Source organism: Limanda limanda, chromosome 6 (assembly GCF_963576545.1).
Source record: "Limanda limanda chromosome 6, fLimLim1.1, whole genome shotgun sequence".
Classification (NCBI taxonomy): domain Eukaryota; kingdom Metazoa; phylum Chordata; class Actinopteri; order Pleuronectiformes; family Pleuronectidae; genus Limanda; species Limanda limanda.
In genome coordinates, this window is record NC_083641.1 from 10449428 (window position 1) to 10468409 (window position 18982).

Genomic DNA, 18982 nt, shown 5'->3' on the forward strand with positions numbered 1-18982 from the left:
TCGTAGGTTTGGGTCCAGCCCTTCTTCCAGTAATACCACATTCTGGCAGACAACTAGAGAGTAAATACTTGTGGGGTTCCCCAAGGATCAACTTTAGGGCCACTACTTTTTAATCTTTTTTCACCGACATTGGTTCACATCTCGGGCTAAGTGAAACTCATAATTACATTTAATTTCATAATGGTCTGGGGGCCTGCAGTACTTGCTAACCGGAAGACGAAACAGTCAAAAGTCAAAGTTAAAACAAACAGGTTGTCCACAACAGGCAACAGAGGCCAGAAAGATACAGGGCGGAGAGCACAACAGACAATCTGGGAACAGGTAGAGTCAGCTGGATCAAAGGTGAGAAACAGGGTTGTTGTTTGGCAGGAGGGTGTGGCACATTCTGACATGACAGCAGATTAAGTGCTATGGAAAAGGAAGATGAATAGATGAACGCATGCCTGTAATAGAAAGGCACTCAGTAAGGCGTATACCTGCTGGCAAGCCCCAACAGTCCCTACAATTTCACTCAAGCTGCACCAATTTGCACACACTCCAAGATAGCATTCCTCTAATTGTGCTTGATTTGATTCCATCAATATTTCTGCCATTATTCCTTAAATGATTTACAAAAAATGTCGCAAAAATAACCTTATCGTGCAATGCCCAATGCAAGGAAAGACTCCTGCATCTGCCCCTTTCAACAAATCCACTCCAAAAGTAAACAGGTTCTTCCCAACTCACCCTTCCAGAGTTTCAATCAAATTGTTTGTAAACAAGATTACATAAAAAACTACTTGATGGACTACCACCAGGCAGTATGAGCCAGGGAGGAACCCATTACATTTTGATACAGATCTGGATCAGGGGGCAAATCCCGGAATATTTGTTCACTTTCATTAACATTGTTATTGACATTTTCATTAATATCTCAGGGAAAAATTCATGGTTCTTGATGGAAATAAATGTAAGGGACCTGATATCTATGAGTCTCTGAGTTCCAGTCTTATTTTACTTTATTCATGTTCGTATAGGTTTACACCCTCCTTATCTATTTTATTTGTTATTGAAACTATTTCATTGTCTAGTTCATACATTTTCATAAACTTATTTCTCACATGCGTTAGTCTCAAAACGTTAACTGTCTTATTATCAGCTTGTCACTCCTTTTACAAGGCACTAAGAGTTTTACAAAAGGTGACATACAATTATTGTTGCTGTGAGTGTGCATGTGTTGTTCATGAGCTCTAGTGTGTAGCTTAGGTCTCAGTAAGGTCAGTGAGCTATTGGGACCCTGTAATGATCTCTGAAAACAGATGCTGAGCTTTTAAAATAGCTTCTTTAGTCTCAGCAAACCACATGTTTCATGTAAACAGACCCTTCCACATGTCGTCAAGCCGTCTGATGTTTTTACATCAGCAGCCTGTAAAGTTTTGGTAAATTCCATTCAGCTGACATGTGTGTGCAGGAGGATCACTGCACAGTAGTTTTCCGATTCCTGCCATCCGCCTCAGGTAATCTGAGTTTGAGATGCAAAGATAATAATGGGTGTGCCACAAAGAGCAAATTCAGCAGAGAATTTGCATTAACAATATTTAAAAAAGGATACAGTATTATAAATTACATACAAAATTGTGGTATTGTAAATAGTCACAAAACTGTACCACCCCTATATCCCAAGTGACATACAGTACAAGAGGAATACTATATATGTTAGTATTATTCAAATAATACACCATCAATTAACAGTCATACTTTGGCAATACCTCATAGTACAAACAATATTGTTATACTATTCAGTAACTGAGGAAGAGCAGATCGCTGCCGCCTCTTCGGCCTGAAGGGGTCTGTCCCCTGCTCTGGACTAAAGTGGTGGGCTGACAGGACATGTCTAGGACAGCTAATAATCTAATAGCTTTGTGCTATTATGGAGCAGTCAAGATCCAGTCCATTATTTCTGCTTCATTCAGTAAACTGTTCTCTTGTCCTGTGTTTAAGTTCTGGAGCTACTTCAGAATTATTCCGTGTCAATATTGACAAACAGTTCTAATATAATGTCACCTTTTATTGTTTGTTTGCTGGACATTATGGTGCAGAGTGAACTTGATTTTAGAGTCAATGCTTTTCATTAAATGAAACTGTATTTTCTATATTACTGTTCACGTGTGGGGTTTATATATATATATATATATATATATAACATTCTGAGGTCTGTAAGATAATTGACACAATCTTCTGAATAATAACTCTGATATTCAGCTTGATATGAAGCATTGCAGCAACAAAACAAACGCTGTGCTTTTACTTTCAAAACAAAATGGCTAACAGGAAGTGATCCTAAACATACCAGAGCACTGGTAACATGTCTATAATATTTTGTATTAATATTGAACACACAAAGAGTCCAAATTGCACCAAATTTGACACTGCACTTTTCTGGGCCACTAAGACAGACATGCCAGCTATGAAGCTGATAAGATGAAGGGTTAATGAGACACGCATTTGAAATCATTCAATGTTGTTTCCAACTGCTGTGCATTATTTCTATTTCAAAAGTCAAACAGGCTAAATAAGATGATGTTAATTTTGACTTTCAGTGTTCCACTCTTTCTCTTTACCCATAATGTAACGCACACAATAATATATTGTATAAAAACTGGGTGATGTGGTATGAGTTATGATCATGTGACTCCACTGAGTTCTGAGTAACTGAAGACATGATATTAGGGCGTTACTGAATGCTTGAATCTCCTGGAGCCCAGTTATGAGTCAGACCGTAACTACATGAACACAATGAGGTAATCTAATATTTACTGTTCCAAAGTTTGAAACACTTGTGTCTGTGCTCTTCCAGCTGGTTTCATAAGTGGGTCACACTAAGTGTTGAGAGTGAGAGAGTTGTGATTGATTGAATGGGGGCAAAGTCTTCCTGACTGGACTTACGCTGAGCTTCATTTGTTGCTTATTATGTTCAAATGTTTCTGATATTTTGTGCAGACACCCACTGAAAAAAACAAACAGCATTGTTATGTCGAAAGGCCTTTATTGAACTACACACACACACACACACACACTCCCCAAAAAATGCAGGAACTAAATACATTCATATATATATATATATATATATATATATATATATGATATATTTGCCCCTTCATATTACATCTCACTGAGGCAGAACTGTCTTTTTCCAATCACAATGTTTGCAGTTATACAAACTCTTACCATGCACACCCCTCTTTAGCTTTATAAACCAAGCACCCTCTGAGACAACCTCAGCTGAAAATTATAAAAATGACCATTTACACACACGCACACTATCTGAAAAGGAACCTTTGGCTTTAGCAGTCGCTGTCAGAGAATTTATTGCCAAGAATGATTGACAGCTGCTCAGTAGCCACCATCCTATAGAAACACAGAGGTTAGCGCTCACTTTCCCTTCTTCCCACCTCCGTTCACTGACACACAAACTGGAAAAAAATAATCAAACATACCAAAAAAGCTGCATCTTAAAAAAAATACAAATAAAAGTCATTGCAAAGCCTGTGCATATATTTCAGGTATGAAGGTATTTAACAGCAGATGGCCGCGTCTGGCAGCTGATTGGTTGGTTGCTGTTGAATACTTTCAGGGTTTTTCTACATATAGAAAAGAAAATGTGACAGGGCCCAATAACAATGTGACCATCACTGTCTAAAAGTGACATGCACAAAAGGGTAATGTAAGCAATGTAATGTAGTAGCACCCTGATGGGCTGTAAGACGTGTAGTTTTGCTGACATTTCACATTTAAAAGGAGAACATAATACAAAAATACAAATATTCAACAGAATAACCATAACCATGACAAAATAAAGTGAGAAAACCGATTTGTATATGGACATGGTACAATTTTGTATATACATACATATCACATGGAAATTTGTATACAGGGTTTTTTACAAGCTCAACTATATATATTGCGCTTAAGCAGCAGAGGTGCTCAGCTTTAGTGTGAAATCCTCAAACAAGGTTTTTACTGCCCCACAGGGCAGGAGAGTAAATTCAAGCATTCTGTTGCCAGTTTGGGAAGTGTTTTATATTTTTTTGGGTGACACTTTGGATGAGCTACACCTGCATCATGTCAGGGTTGAGCCGATTGTTGGTAAATATTATGAGTGCAGGATTCTAAATGTACCCTGTGGAGTTTTTGTCTGTTTACATTCAGCCTTTGTCACCACGGGTGCATTCGATAGGCCTGACAAACACGGTGAATACATTCCTTTCTCGGTGCATTACCAACACAGTCACTGCAGTCCACATAAATGGAAATATCCTTACCCAGATCAAGAATTCTGACCCTGCCAGTTTCTGATGTGGCCAAAATGCAGAAATGCGATTGGAAACATACTGTATTGGGTCATTAAAGGCTGATACATCTGGCAAATGCTAAATCTGTATAGGATATGAAGAACTACTGCTTAGTCACATTAGAAATCTAGGTTTCAGTGATAACTGCCATAATGGTGTAAATACTGTCTCAGACAAATATTTAAATCTTAAAAGAGATAACGATAACCGATGATCACTCCAGATAATGAGAATCAGCTTTCTAAACCCTGCATCCGTTAAACACCCAGTGTATCTCTTCCCTTTAGCTCACCCACTTGCCAACAGGAGACCTGACAGTAAGAGCAAGCACCACTGCAAAGTTTCTCACTTTAAGTGCAACAGCTATTTCAGGACAGACTGATGATGCGTTATGAGAACATGGTAGAGTCAGAGGAGCTGAACACTTACAGGTAACAACCTGCTATGATGGCCTTAGAAATAACTTAACCTTACAGGTAGGGATGGTATGAGATCCCGTCACACGTATACAAAAATAAATATGTACGACACAAAACTATATTCAGCTGTGAGTGGATTTGGTGTGGGGTTGAGATGAGGATGTGTCTCTAGGGTTTCAAAAGTGTTGTATCCTTTCCCACCTGTCCTGATCACATCCATTAGTTCAACAAGGTTCTATGGAAAACTGTTTGTGTCTGAACTTATTGGTTTTTCACTATATCCCTGCTGCGGCACGTGCAGTTGGGTCAGCTGGTGCTGGGGGGGTGGTGGTGGGTGGGAGTTAGATGACTTTGTAAGTCAGGTAGTCGCAGAGCGGAGTAGGAATGGCCAGGGTCTCCACCTGCTGGGTGGTCATCACCCGGCGGAGAGCCATCCTGCTCATGTGCTGCAGACTGGAAATGCTACGAGGAGACTCCCAGAAGTGCACGCTTCCATCGGTAGTCCTGCAACGACAGAACACAGAATGGTGACGAAATATCCCATAATACCAGCTCTGAATTGGTTCAGTTACCTGAAGAGGGAGTATGACCCTCTGTTATCGAGAACATCCGAGGGTTCATTAACACACACAAATCAAATTTGATGGCTGAATATAAGACACACATGCCGTTGCCATGGAGGACTAAAAGCGTTCAGGGTGAAGGGCGGCCCTAAGTGGACTGAGTGCACCAGGGGGTGGGGGGGTCATGGTAGTGGCTCCACTAGTGTGTCTGGGAGTTTGGAGGTAATTAGGTCAGTGAGGATAGATAATTGTTTGCCAGGTGGAAAAACAGAAAATGTAGTCTAAACTATCATAGGTCAACATTAAAGAACCAGCTGCCGGTTGGACACTTACACCCTCCATTAGTGAGACCATTGTTTGTTTTGTATATTTTGTATCCCTCAACTCCAGAGGTGCTTTATATAGAATTCATCTCAGGGGGCACACCTGGACAGGTTGTAGTCATCACATTTTCAGTAATATAGATAAAAAGTATGATATATCGTCCTGCAAAAACTTTTTACAACCAGTTTCCGGTTTACAAACTTGTATTTGTAGCGTTATCTACAGTATATACACACACCTTTGTGCTTGTGAACAACCATATCAGCTCACTCCTTCCTGCATGTTATACTGTCCGCTCTGTGGAGACCTTATCTGATCCAGACTAACTCATTTTGCTCTCAGAATTCACACCATTTTTTCTGATTTCTTCTCGGACCTTGTCTGTAGAGGTAGAGGAGGTTCATGCAGTGTCGGTCACGTTCTGATCTTTTACTGGAACAGATAATCCTCCTGCCGGTGCAAAAACACTCACCCCTCTGTTTTTCAGTGCAAGGTTGTGTAAATAGTGAACTGTGTGCGGTGTCATTTTACCAGGACCCTCACTGTTCTCTGTTTTTGTTCAGCATGTTTCATCCTGTACATCCTAACCTCTGCTTCAGCTGTGTCACAGCCTGTTTTCTGTCTATAATGCTTGTGTACCCTCCTCAAATCTTTGATGTTTCAGTCTATTACTCCCCATGTGGAGTCATGTTGCATTAGACACAACCCAGGCCAAAACTGACAAAGCTGAGCTTATCACAGGTCCAGTATTATCTTATTTATAATATAATACATTTTTTGTCAGTGATCACAGGTAAACTGACTTGTTTTGATTAAGGTTGTACTTTGTGACCTTTGTTTTCAATCATGTCTATCTAATCAGTTTTTTTTTTAATTATACATGAGATCAAAAATCATTAAAATGTTCTAAATAATACTAAACTATCAGATATCACAGTGAATCATTTAACATTACTGCTCTACTAAATCTATCTCAGAATGTGCATGTCCTGCAGATTGGCACCATGAGATAAACATGGCTCCTTTGGCTCCTTTATCAAAAAGGCAAAAGTCAATAGGGTGTGGCTGATGTTCTGTAATGTGGGCTGTGTATTTAGGATAGTGTGTGTCTGAACATGTGTCGGTGTCTTACCCAGCCGAAAGGACACTTCCTTCAGGAGAGAAGGCACAGCAGAGGCCATTAGTGAGAGGCGCGATGGCCTGAGGGGCCCTTTCCTCGATGCTCCAGAAACGAACCAGTCTGAGCCAAAGAAACAGGAAACTTGAGTTACAGTAGTGTGGTTGTACGCGTCCGCCAACCAGTCAAGTAGCAGTTTACATTCATGTCTGTCTAGACTGATATAATGCTGTATACGTGGAGAAGTGAAAACTTTGCTTTGCTTTCTGTCTGCACGCAGCAGCCCCCTTACTTTGTGATATCTACTGATAAAAAAACAACACTGAGATTAATTTCTTCTAAGCACATCTTAAATTCCATAGAAATACATGTTGCATCTTTCTGTGGAGGGAACACAAAGTCACTTACTAATCATTCGCATGACTTATACTGCATCTTTACAGAAGGGAAAATAAATACATTACACTGCTGATCAAACCGTTATAACTGGCTGTTTTTATCTAAAAAACTTCATTAGGAAAGCTGCACTCTCTGTTTTCCCCCACAGCTACCATGTTTGGAGCTTCCTGCTGCTGCTTTAATTGACATTTTTTCCACAACCAGTTCAGCGCTTGGCCAGCCAGTGGCCAGAGTGATTAATAGCTACCCTGTGACAGGCATGTGACCCGTCCACACAGACCCACATACAGGAGCTCTGTGCTCTCCGGCCCCATTAAGACTCATGACTCCAGCAGGTCTTAAAAACAAGCTGCAGCAAACAGTGGAACTTTTCTGCTTCGCTCTGCTGTTTACATTATCTGTCCGCGTGCACTAATAGGCTTGTGGAAAAAAACAACTTAAGTGAACAAACATCCTGATGAGAGGAACTCGGATGAACACATGGGTTTGTCAGGGCTTATACTGAAGTCACCTTTCAGGAGTTCAATGCTTCGAAATATAGATGTTTGTTCTTGATTATCTGCTCTTGCTGAAATAGCCCTGCTTTTGGACACCATAGAAGTCAACAGTGGTCTTCACACTGAGGCATTGTAAAATGATAATGAATTTTGAGGTTTCATATTGAAAGTACTGATATTCTAACCATTTCATTTTAAACAAGCTCACATATAAAGAAAAAAAGTTCCTATAGAAGTGATAAGGAAAGGTATTAAAGTCAACTCAGAGATTCACCACTAAAGTCAATCAAACACAAAAGTGGACACTGAGATGTATGTTAGTGTCTTACCTGTCATCGGTGATACTGGCGATGTGGAGACCGTCAGGACAGAAGCTCACGCTGCGAACCCAGCGGTCATTTGACCCTCCAGCAAAAATGGGTGATGGAGGAGGGAACAGATGGCTGGAGAAGGATGAGAGTACGGGTTCAATAACAGTGACACATGTAAAAAAAAAGTTGATGCGTGTATGACTTGATAAATGAAAAGCAAACTTTCATTCAGTTGAAATTAAGCAGTGAACTTGTTCAATTCCAGTACAGCTCAATTCATTAAAGGAATATTTGTTATATGACCAACAGCTAATGTTAGCAATGATAGACAATGGACAATACATCTACTTAATGACCCAATTTACACAGTTTTAGCATTTACCATTATCCTCCAAATTCCCCTTGTGACTCATGTGACCTCACACAACAAACTATAAAAAAAAACAATATTTCGTCATAAAAGGTAATTCAAGCTTTTTAAACAGACTTTAAGTAAAGATGCTAAAGTTCTAATAACTGGTAAATGGATTTGTATGGTTATGACACCCTCTGCCTTTGTCTTACCCAAGTTCCAGCAGGATGGTGCCTTTGTGGTGGTCCCATACAATGACCCTGGTGTCATGAGAGGCAGTGGCCAACAGGGCCCCATCTGGTGAAAAGTCACAGGACACCACGTCATTGTGGTGCCCCTCCAGCTTCCGGATCAACGTGTACGTATCCATGTTCCATAGAAACACCTGCAATGCGAAGAGGGGACTGTTATAGCCTATGGAATGATATGGAAACAGTACAGGTGAGCTATGTTATAGTTAGTATTACTATCCTCACATAAAACATTTAGAAATTAAATTATGCAACAGGCATCAAAACAGAATTCAATTAAGGTGCTCAGTGTCATGTTAAAGCTTTGTAACATTAAGAAAGACCAAACAAACGAGAGCACATGCTACGTCAAAATGCACCACTTCACCTACACTGACAATTATTATTAGTAATCCAACATTAAACTACATCAACACTTAAGTGTTATTAAACATACTAAATAAACACTTCTATTATGTAAAAAAAAGTTTCTAGACAAAGAGAAAATAAAACAAGCAGTAACTTATGGTAACATAATTTTACTCCACTGGTTCCCACTTTCAGAGTTTTAGTTCAGTGTTTACAAGAGGCTCGCACCCCCGGCAGAAGCCTACGAAGAGAGACAGATACTGCAAGAGAAAAGAATATTTTATGGCCAAAGGGTTGATACCTCTGGCAAAGTGCACACATTCATACAAATACAGACTGAGAGAAAGGTGATAATCTCTGGAAGGCTTTTGCTTTTAACAGTCAGCCATGGTCTGAATTTTAGCTTTACATATTTTTCCTGTTGAATTCCTGTAGATAGACAAGTTGCCACTTAACTGGTCAATTTATCAGCAGTTTTTTTCAGATTTGTTCGAATAGAAGTTTCAAGGGAAAAGCTGACATGTGTGTGGCACAAGTGCTCTGCAAAGGCACTGGTTTCATAATTATTTATTTATATTAACAGTTAAATGAAACCTGCAGACAGCAGTTGTAGAAAGCAATGGTAGCTGTTGGCTAACACTTACGGAGCACTCACACGACCGCTTTGGAAACTCTCCCCATTCAGTTTAAATGTGGCGACAGAATGCGTTGCCAAACTGCACTGTGGTTGCACAGCTTCACAATGAGTTATGTGGGGTGGAAGTTAAGAAAAGCTTGACTTTTCAAGATGCAGAGCAGGCATCAGCCAATCAAACCAAATGAATTCAAATAAAGGTCCTGCCTGACATCCGCAACATAAAGATCCTGGAGAGAAAGTGAGCCTGCTGTGTGCTCATCTGGCTGTAGAGTTGAGTTCATTTCCAATGTGCTTCCCTTTAGCACTGCGTGGATTATGTTGTGTCCCAAGTGGGAAATTGATTGGCTGTGGTTATTATGGCGATTGCACCGGCATCAAGTATAAGACATGGTCACCATCAAGCATTAAATCAACGCGTATGTGTGAGTGCTGCGTAACAAAGGGGGGAGTTGGCAGGTTGGTTGTTAAACTCTTGTGGCTGAACTGTTTTATCTAACTTGCCACTGACAGCAGTACAATGTCACAAAGGAAACATTTAAAGTGACAGTCACAGAAATCCTCATAACAGAAGAGAATCTAGTATGTGCAGATGGTTGATGGTGCTATCTAAAGATGAGGTGGGGGGAGAGGTGAAGGTAGGTTTGGGGGAGAGGTGGGGATTGAGGTGGAATAGAGGGGATAATTTAAGCACCAGTTTAATGAGAGTTTTAGACTGAAATTAATAAAATAAACAAAGGAACTGCAACAGCAGAGGAAGACAGACACGGAGCAGCACCTACGTACAGATTGACCTTGCTGGTCAGGTGCCAGGCTGCCCCTGGCCAGGCTTTTGGGCATTGCGCATTGTGCGTCCCCGGTTTACACCGGCTGCTCAAAATGTCAGCGCGGCGGTCCTTTCAAAACCAATCACACACTGAGCTCTGCCCCCACCTGTGACAGGGAGAGCAAGACACACACTGTAGGGACACACACAACCTACAAAAGCTACCACCATGTCTACCATTACCACTATGTAAATGTAGAGCTGCAACACTGTAGATAAGGTGAACGAATGGTGGCCAGTCTGTAGAATCAGTATCCAGAAACATATAGGCCTTAAGGGCTATAATGTATGTATGGTAAATAACAATAGTGAAAACAGTGGTCTGCTCTGCATGCAAACACCAAAATCCTTCCCCCCCCCCCCCAATGCAAACAAAAACCAAACAGAATCTAGGTGCAGTTAGCTCAACGTATAAAGACACCAAGCAGTTTGTTCTGTGGTGGGACTGGGAGGACGGGCAGATGAGGAGTGTTTTAACTTGTAGGTTGATCAAGCATAACTGAACACAAGCCACTGCAAACAGATTAGCTAGACAACCCATTTAAGTCAGTAAAAAGGAACTTGTATACGTACTGCTTTGCCGGCGCCAACTGAGCACAAGATGGAGGAGTCTGGGGTGAAGGCGCTGCAGTAGACCCAGTTCTGATGCCCCCGCAAAACCTTTGCCATGTTACCTGCAAGACAATCGAGCAGTGCACCACGTCTTTTACTCTCAAAGCTACAAGCCGTCACAAACCACACATAATGGATCATTCTTTTGATGCTGTAGAAATGTGGTGTGCACCTTTATTATTGAACCTACCGACTATGTTAATAATGGAACAAAGTTTTATTTTAGCTTGCTTTAACTCTTCTCTCATCTGTAACAAATTTTATTTTTGTAGCTGTGCCCAAATGCTGTGATTTTAGATTTGCTTTTAATAGTTTAATATTGTTTGCCTTAAATTGTAAATTTTTAACTTGTAAAGCACCTTGTAACTGTTTTTAAAAAGGTGCAATATAAATTATGTTTCTTATTAACATGGAAGACATGATCTACATGGAAACCTTCGCAATAAGTCAGAGTTTTGATTTATTGTAATGTTCATTTCCACATTCTCTTGTGGTCCAAAAATGTGTTTAGATATGAGGAAAAGTATTTGTTGTAAATAATTTTTAGCAGCAGATTAATATACATTTACTGTTACGTAGTAAGAAGTGTTGGTTTTGGTATTTTCATTAAACTTTTTGACAGTAAGACAAAAATACAAGATTTCATCAGACTTGTCCTTTTGTTGAGACAACACCAACTACAAATATATTTTTATACATTGAGCTTGAGCCAATTAACAATAAATGGCGTATAAGCAGCATTTAACTGATTTTAACTGACTTGATAACAATTAATGGAAGAGAGGCAGGTCATAGCAGTTAAGGTTTGAAGTGTCTTCACACAGACCATACAACAGATAAAGGTCTCCCACAGTATCTGTGTGTCACTTAATTTCTCCCCAGACATTTACATCCTGAAATAGATTAGGCATTAGCTGGACTGTTCTCTGCATTAAAGGCCCGGGATCATTACAGCTGAGAATGCTGAATATAAATGGTAGCTTTCTACAAGGACAGGTCATCTACATACCATCATCTTTGAGGTCCCACACACGCAGGGTCTTATCTCTGGATGCAGAGACCAGCATGAGGCTGCCATCAGGAGCAAAGGTCAAGTCTCGCACTACATCAGTATGGTCCATCAGATTCAGCAACAGTTTTCCTGCCATTACAACAAACAGATTAGTGAAGAACTTATCTCTCAGTGCAACTACAAGTCAATTTACGTCCAATTGATTTATATAGAATCAATTCTAACAGAAGTTTATTCAGAGCAGTTCTCATGTACAGCAGGTCTAGTCTATCAAGAGATCACTGGAATGAAAATATCTGTAAATATATTGTTAACAGACACAACCCTCAAATCTTCCAGTTCTGTGGGGTCGAGATAAAATAAAATAAAACAAATGAAACAACCTGATCTTTGATTAAAGTCTTCTTATATCACTGAAAATACAGATACATTCTTAAAGGGCACGAGTGCAATGACAAACACAACTTTAACGTCTACTGAACACATTCAAACATAATCCCAGGATCAATTCTGACTACAGCACTGAGCCTACACTGGACAGATATCATGTGATAGCATGTGTTCAAGCACACTACTGTGTATATGAATCACGCTGAGTTATTGGTAATGGCTTTTAAAGAGCTTCTGGAAAGAGTCCTGACTATCAGTGTGGTGAACAGTAGGGGTTTCGACCAGGCTCCAGAGTTGATCCACTCATTTCTGGTGCCTCCCCTGCCTCACGTTGGTGGCAGATAAGCAGGTGAGATCAGAATTGTTCTGGCTATAGAGTATGGCAGTGCTTTTCATACATTAAGTAACAGCAAGGTATCGCCTCCACATTTATCTTATACGCAAGTATTAAGAAAGGTAAGGCCTTGGTGCAAAAGGTGGTTCATATAATTATTTCCCCATTTGAATAGAAGTTACATTTTAAAACAAAAAGTGACAGCTCTGGTGGAGACCTGTTTTCACTAAACCTACTAATGACGAGATTCCCTTCATTTCTACTCACAGTGTGCCTATAATAATGTTACTACTGGTTTCCGTTCTCCAAGCCTTTCTTTTTCATTGTGTTGCCTCCATGAAGGAGGAGGAGGAAACTGACCTACTTTCCATGAAATGTTGTTGAGGAGTGGTGCATGAGCAAATGAAGAACGTATTACATTTTGGAGGAAATCCAGGTTCATGACCTCATTCAGAATTTTGTTTTCAATATTTTAACATGGCGAGATACAGTGTTAGCTCTGGCAGAGGCATGTGTTTTCTCAAGTTTTCAAATGCAATCCTCATTCTTGCAGAAAACAGAAATTTGGAGCAGCTGATAAAAAGGCGTGAGTTACATTCTGGGATGCAACAAATCCAATGAAGGTTAGCTGATCAATAAGTGGATTGAACACACACATAAGTAGTTTAAAGGGATCCATTTAGGTTGACTTGAATTTATCGCAATCTGAAACCATTAGTGAAAACGCCTAAAGAATAGAAAACCTATCCCACCAATATACAATAGATAGATTAGAGCAAAGAAAAACTGTATTTAATCATTGCATTTCCAGGCAAAGTGTTGAAGGGCAGTGATAATGGGTTTACTGTATGAGCTGACAGAGAATTAAGGTTTTCTCAATTTATTCTAATCACAGAGTCTGATTTTCAACAGATGAAGGAGAAGAGGTAGTTAAGGCTTAACTACTTCTATTAACTCGAATGTGTTCTCACCAGTGTAAACATCCCAGATCTTGATGCGACCATTGTTGAGGCCTGTCGCCAGTAGCAGCTGGTCCTGGCCGAACTTGAAGCGGTGCCATCCGATGTTTACACAGCGACTCTGCTTCTCGGGCACAGAGGAACCGAAGGCCAGGCCCCAGACAATGTCCCCGCAGTCGATGGTGTGTTCGCATGGCTCACCGGACGCTGGGATGAGCTGGCCTCCGTCACTGCTCTGACAGGATAAGCGCCGCGGGCTCGAGGCATTGGTTCCCACTCCAGACTGGCTAGCTGAACTGTGATAACAGAGAGGGGAGAAACATATACAAGAGGTGGTCAGTGGGCATGACAAGTTAAGAGGATGTAGTTTCACTATGTTCAAAATTGCTGCAAAAAAAGGTTAGCCATGCCATAAACAACTGCAAGCTGTTGAGCAATACTGGCAGGGGTTTTTCTCTTGCACCTCAACATAAACACATGTGTAAACCTTGTTGAAATGTTGTTGGCATGCTTGACTCAAACCACTTCCCACCATATTGTAAGCAATTTATCCATATTTGGTTAATTAGGCCGGCTTTTGTTCAGGTGTATCAGCGCCATTTAAGTTCCAATGACTAAGTATATAAGGGTGTTTGAATGTGAAGAGGCAACAGTGGGAACAGTTTGGTTTGTATCAGCAGTGAGTGAACAAACATGACGCAGCGCTGTTGCCTCACAGCAAGGAGATTCTGAGTTTGATCCAGCTGGCTGGTTGGGCCTTTCTATGAAGAGATGGCATGTTCTCCCTGGGCCTGGGTTGGCTTTCTCAGCCATGACTGACCATTAGCAATTGAGCAACACTGGCACAGTGTGTGGAAGGCATTTGCAGGTTGGCCGAGCTACCAAGCAGGACCACAGCAGTCTGGCTATCCCCTGCTGTGTAGCTGGAGTAAAAAGTCATGTCCTCACAGCTCGACTCTGCGTAAATCTTAAATGTGGTTTAACAGCTGCAATGTTTGGTATTTGTTTTGTGTGCACTGCAGGAAAGAAGCAGCTAACCAGCATGATATTTTGGAACAATAAGTACTTGTTCTACAAACAATTTCAATATGAGAGTCACAAGGTCTGATGGACTGGAAAAAGAGCCTATTAAGCAGAAAGAGAGGTGATAAAGCGAGCCACGTGTCCTTGGCACTGTGGAGCACCTCTTTGTGTTCATTCCTGCATTAGTTTGGGATTCTGGGGACAAATAAGCTGCTGGAAAGTTCTACAGGCACATAGGTTTGCACCAATTTTTTTTAAAATTCTGATCTATTAACATTCAACAAGAGAGCAAATTAGAACTTGTTATGTAAAGCAGTACAACTAAGGATTTGGGGCTCTCCGCTGTCTAACAGCTACAAAAGATAAAACCTGACTCAATTTGTAGCAATAAAATGTTACTGCAAATACGCCTGTTGAATCATACCCCTGCTCATCTCCACTCATGACTTCTGTATTTCAACATGGCATTAAACCAATGAGATGGAATTCAGGTGCATGTTAATCTCAGGGGAATTCGCTGGTTTACATAATTCCAGTGATATATCACTAAACTGCAGAGGAGTGCCCTTGAGTTTGACAAAGTAGAGTTAGTCTGTGTGAATGTCGCAACGAACTCAAATGCAACGGGCTGGATTTAGATTGTAAATGCCTTTTGTCACTTCAAGTTAAACAGAAGCCATCAAGTCGGGCTTTGTTCAGTGGCTCTGTGAGAGTGTGTCAATGTTATTCTAGATTAATCTTAATGCATAAAAAAAATGGCTCTCTATCCACATATATATATGAAAAGTCCATCAACGTATTAGTTTGTAGGTCTATAATTATTGACTTCACCACTCCTTGTCTGAGGCTCTCAGCCCATTGGTTCCCCCTAAGGAAATAAACCATTAATTTACCCATACAACAACTATCAGTCTACTCTACGCCATCACTAATAACCCATTAGAAGTGTGGGGGGCTGTATTCATCTGCAGACACCCTGCCCTCTACCTGTATGTTATTTTGATTTGTTTGTTACATTTCTAAGCAGCAACCTTTGGGCAGTGGGTGTGAATCCTCCAGCCAATAACAGGGCATGGAGCACACGGAAGGGACTCTAAAAGGAGTGATCAGGTTACATCAGCATTTCTGACGGCCTGTGACATGGATGTAAACAGAAACATAGGCCTCTATATCTGTTTGGGGGAGGGCTGGCTGAGCAAAACAAACATACAGAGAAGGTGCCACAGCAAACAGATAGAAGTGCGCACGCCAGCTACATTCTCAGAAAATCCAGAAAAACTGCACCTTCCCACAGGGTTATGCTGAAGTGCAGCTTTTTCTTCAATCTCTAGAACGTAACCGCTGCAAAACAATCAAAAAATATTTTGATATTTATCGGATTGACTGCGTTCCAACCTTATTTTGAATGGTGCATTTACAAACAGCAATCAACAAATTTTGCATAGTGTAAAAACGGCTCACAAATACAGTATATGCTATAAAGCATAGTGGTTTTCTGAAACAGCTGGTCACTGTAGTATTTAACAAACCGTTTATACAGAGGTCTTGTACCAATAGGACTCCTTGTTATGCCTCTGCTTGTTTACACTAAAACAAACAAGCCAACACGTGGCTGCGCGCAGACAACATGGCGTTCCAGATTCTAAGAAGCAATGACTCGTGAAAAGGGGTTCAAAACAAGTGGAACTAGGTTATGGGTGAACTATTTACAATGCATTTTATGCCTTTACTACCATGTCAACGGTAGAAATATGATAGGAGGTAAGGTGAGAGAGAAGGGGAATAACGGTCAAAAAGAGTAACATGCTGGAATTCAAGGAATCGTGCAGCTCATGGTCGGCATGTTACCCCTGGATTACAAGGGCTTCTCTTGTTTTCACAAATTATGAATAAAACCTCCTGCATGCTTGTGATCAAGACAAAGTTTTCTGATATCTTTACAAAGTTTGCTCACACATTTGGAGTGTTTTTTTTAACAGTAAATACTGTTCGAGAACATTTAATAATCTCTGTTTTACTGTTATTATTGTTGCTGCATTGGAATGAACATGGTTGCCTTCTTAAGGCAGTTGTAGTGACTGAGTGCAAACAAGTATCAACACTTACAAGCTCTTCAGGCATTTTTCCCAGGGAATGAGCCTGACAATGCGACGACCCTGAGACCAAGCGATGTAGGAACCATTGGGTGCAAAGGCTACTGTCCAAGCCTCACGCCCGGACTTCTGGTCAAAGGGAGCAACAGGCACCAGGAGTTCAGCAATGAACTTAGCCTTACCTGGAAAAAACAACAACAAGGTTACTTCAGCTATAGGATCACTTATTAACTCTTTATAACCGCTCTGTTTACTCAGGCCCAACCGCAAGAATTCCAATCATCCGAAAGTGACATCCTCACTCTGATGCAGGCATCTGATTGGCTTAAGTGTTAACCGAATCATTTTTACAGAAACAGTGGGTGGGGAGCTAGATACATGATGACAACAAGAGAAATAAGTGAAATGTGCTGTAGTATAATTGATTGAAACGACAGTGTGCACGATTTTTGAAGGTATAATAAACTAAACATACTGATGAAACACATATATATAAACACTATATATATATTTGATTATATGACATACTTTATCCATGTTTGAGCTCTGAGTGAATAGACTTTAAACTTCCCGGAGCCCATACGCATGAGGCCTTCAGATCTGAGAACACTTCCCTTTTCATTCTTCTAGTTTACGGAAACTCAACTGATGGACTAATACCAACAATTTCACAACTGCACATAAAATACAGGAAGCAGCTGTTATCACCAGTGAGGGGGGGAATTGAAAAATATGACCATGTTTACTTTAACATATTTGAAAAATAAAATCCAAATTTGAACCACTTTTTAAACACGTTATTTCATTGGTGATAACAGTTTATTAAAAAGTAATACACCTAAACTATGGATTTTGCAGAGGGGTATGTTAATGTAAATACTGGGGAAGAATGAGTTGATTCATCTTTGTAAGCACACTGGAGGTAAATATAAAACCCCCCATGAGGTTGAATAAAGAGTTACATACATATCAAAGTTTGTGATTCTGCAACAAGCGAAAGTTACAGATTCAGACAAAAAGGAAAAACCATGTGTTCAAATACTACACTGAAGAAGAAGCTGTATGTGAAAATGAAACAACCGAGCTAACACTGGTGATCGTACACACACGCACGTACGTGTCGTGTCGGTGAGGATATGAATCATCTGCTGCTGGTGTGTGGGGGAGGGAAGCAACCCCGCCACACTAAAGAGCATTTATCAACAATAATTCATGAAAAAGCACGAAGAGATACACAAAATGAACCGATAGTCCGAACTGGAATGTGTTATACCGGCTGGAGGTCATAGTTTTATTCAACCAGGACGGCGCTGGAGCAGCATTTAACCCACATTCCGCTCCAGACACACGGATCTGGAGTCGCCCCGGGGCTCGGTGAACAGTGGCTCCGGAGAATCTCCTACGCAGCGTTTAAAGTCCTGCGCGGGCGGAAGTGTTCTCAACATACACTAAACATGACGTGAAACAATAATAATACAATATAGGTCAGCTACACTTTATTGTGTAGATAAAATAGCAGCTTAACCACTTCCGCCCAACACTGGGTACTGTGCCGAGAGACCATTTAAGCTAGCTGACGTTTTATGCTAATGTGTTTTACCTCTTCAAAACACGATAGACTACATTATAGACCGTAAGAGACGTGCTAACGGGTAAACCGGGTTAAACCGGGTCAACCGTGTGAGGTGGGCTCTACCAGGCTCCTCCCGGGACTATCACAGACCTAACCCACATGCAGCACGCCTACTTACCTATTTCTTTTTGGTTTACAGAGTCTGGGAAGCTTGCCATCTAAATGAGCGCAGGAGAAAAGTCCAAGCACGGCCGAGGAAACGATGAGAACCGGGAGGAAATAATCAGTCGGCGCGGATTGAGACGGTGGCTTCTCCTCTTCGGATGTCTGCGAAATCCGGCCGAATCCCTCCGCCGAGCGCAACGTCCCGGATGGAAACTACAGTCGTCGTGTAATCAGCCGTCACGTCCTCCACAGAAGACTGTATTACAGTTTCCTGTTGGATCCGCCGCTCAGCTGCTCCGTGTTGACACTCTCAGGATCCCAGTGACACTGCTCGGTGCTGGAGGCGTGAAGGCGATCGTTGGGGAAACAAATGGCTTCTGACTAGAAGCAGAGGAGGAAGCGATCATAACACAGTGGGAGGGGTTTCCCCTTCTACGTCAGCACAGTTG

General features: G+C 41.0%; 1 protein-coding gene across 1 annotated transcript; it reads right to left on the bottom strand.

The window, feature by feature from the left end:
• Window positions 1-3005: 3005 nt before the first annotated feature.
• Window positions 3006-18909, bottom strand: wsb1 (WD repeat and SOCS box containing 1). The gene is made up of 9 exons (XM_061072462.1): window positions 18547-18909; window positions 16809-16977; window positions 13692-13975; window positions 11994-12125; window positions 10946-11046; window positions 8526-8698; window positions 7980-8093; window positions 6770-6877; window positions 3006-5254 (listed from the first exon to the last, which is right to left on the bottom strand). The coding sequence occupies exons 1-9, from the start codon at window positions 18584-18586 to the stop codon at window positions 5092-5094; spliced, it is 1284 nt and encodes a 427-aa protein (XP_060928445.1). The 5' UTR covers window positions 18587-18909; the 3' UTR covers window positions 3006-5091.
• Window positions 18910-18982: the final 73 nt, after the last annotated feature.

Coding starts and splice junctions, on each gene's coding strand:
- wsb1 (XM_061072462.1), bottom strand. CDS start 18,586: ATGGCAAGCTTCCCAGACTCTGTAAACCAAAAAGAAATAG. Junction 8,699..10,945: donor CAGTTGGCGCCGGCAAAGCA/GTACGTATACAA, acceptor TTCGCATTGCAG/GTGTTTCTATGGAACATGGA. Junction 6,878..7,979: donor GCCAGTATCACCGATGACAG/GTAAGACACTAA, acceptor TCTTTGGCTCAG/ACTGGTTCGTTTCTGGAGCA.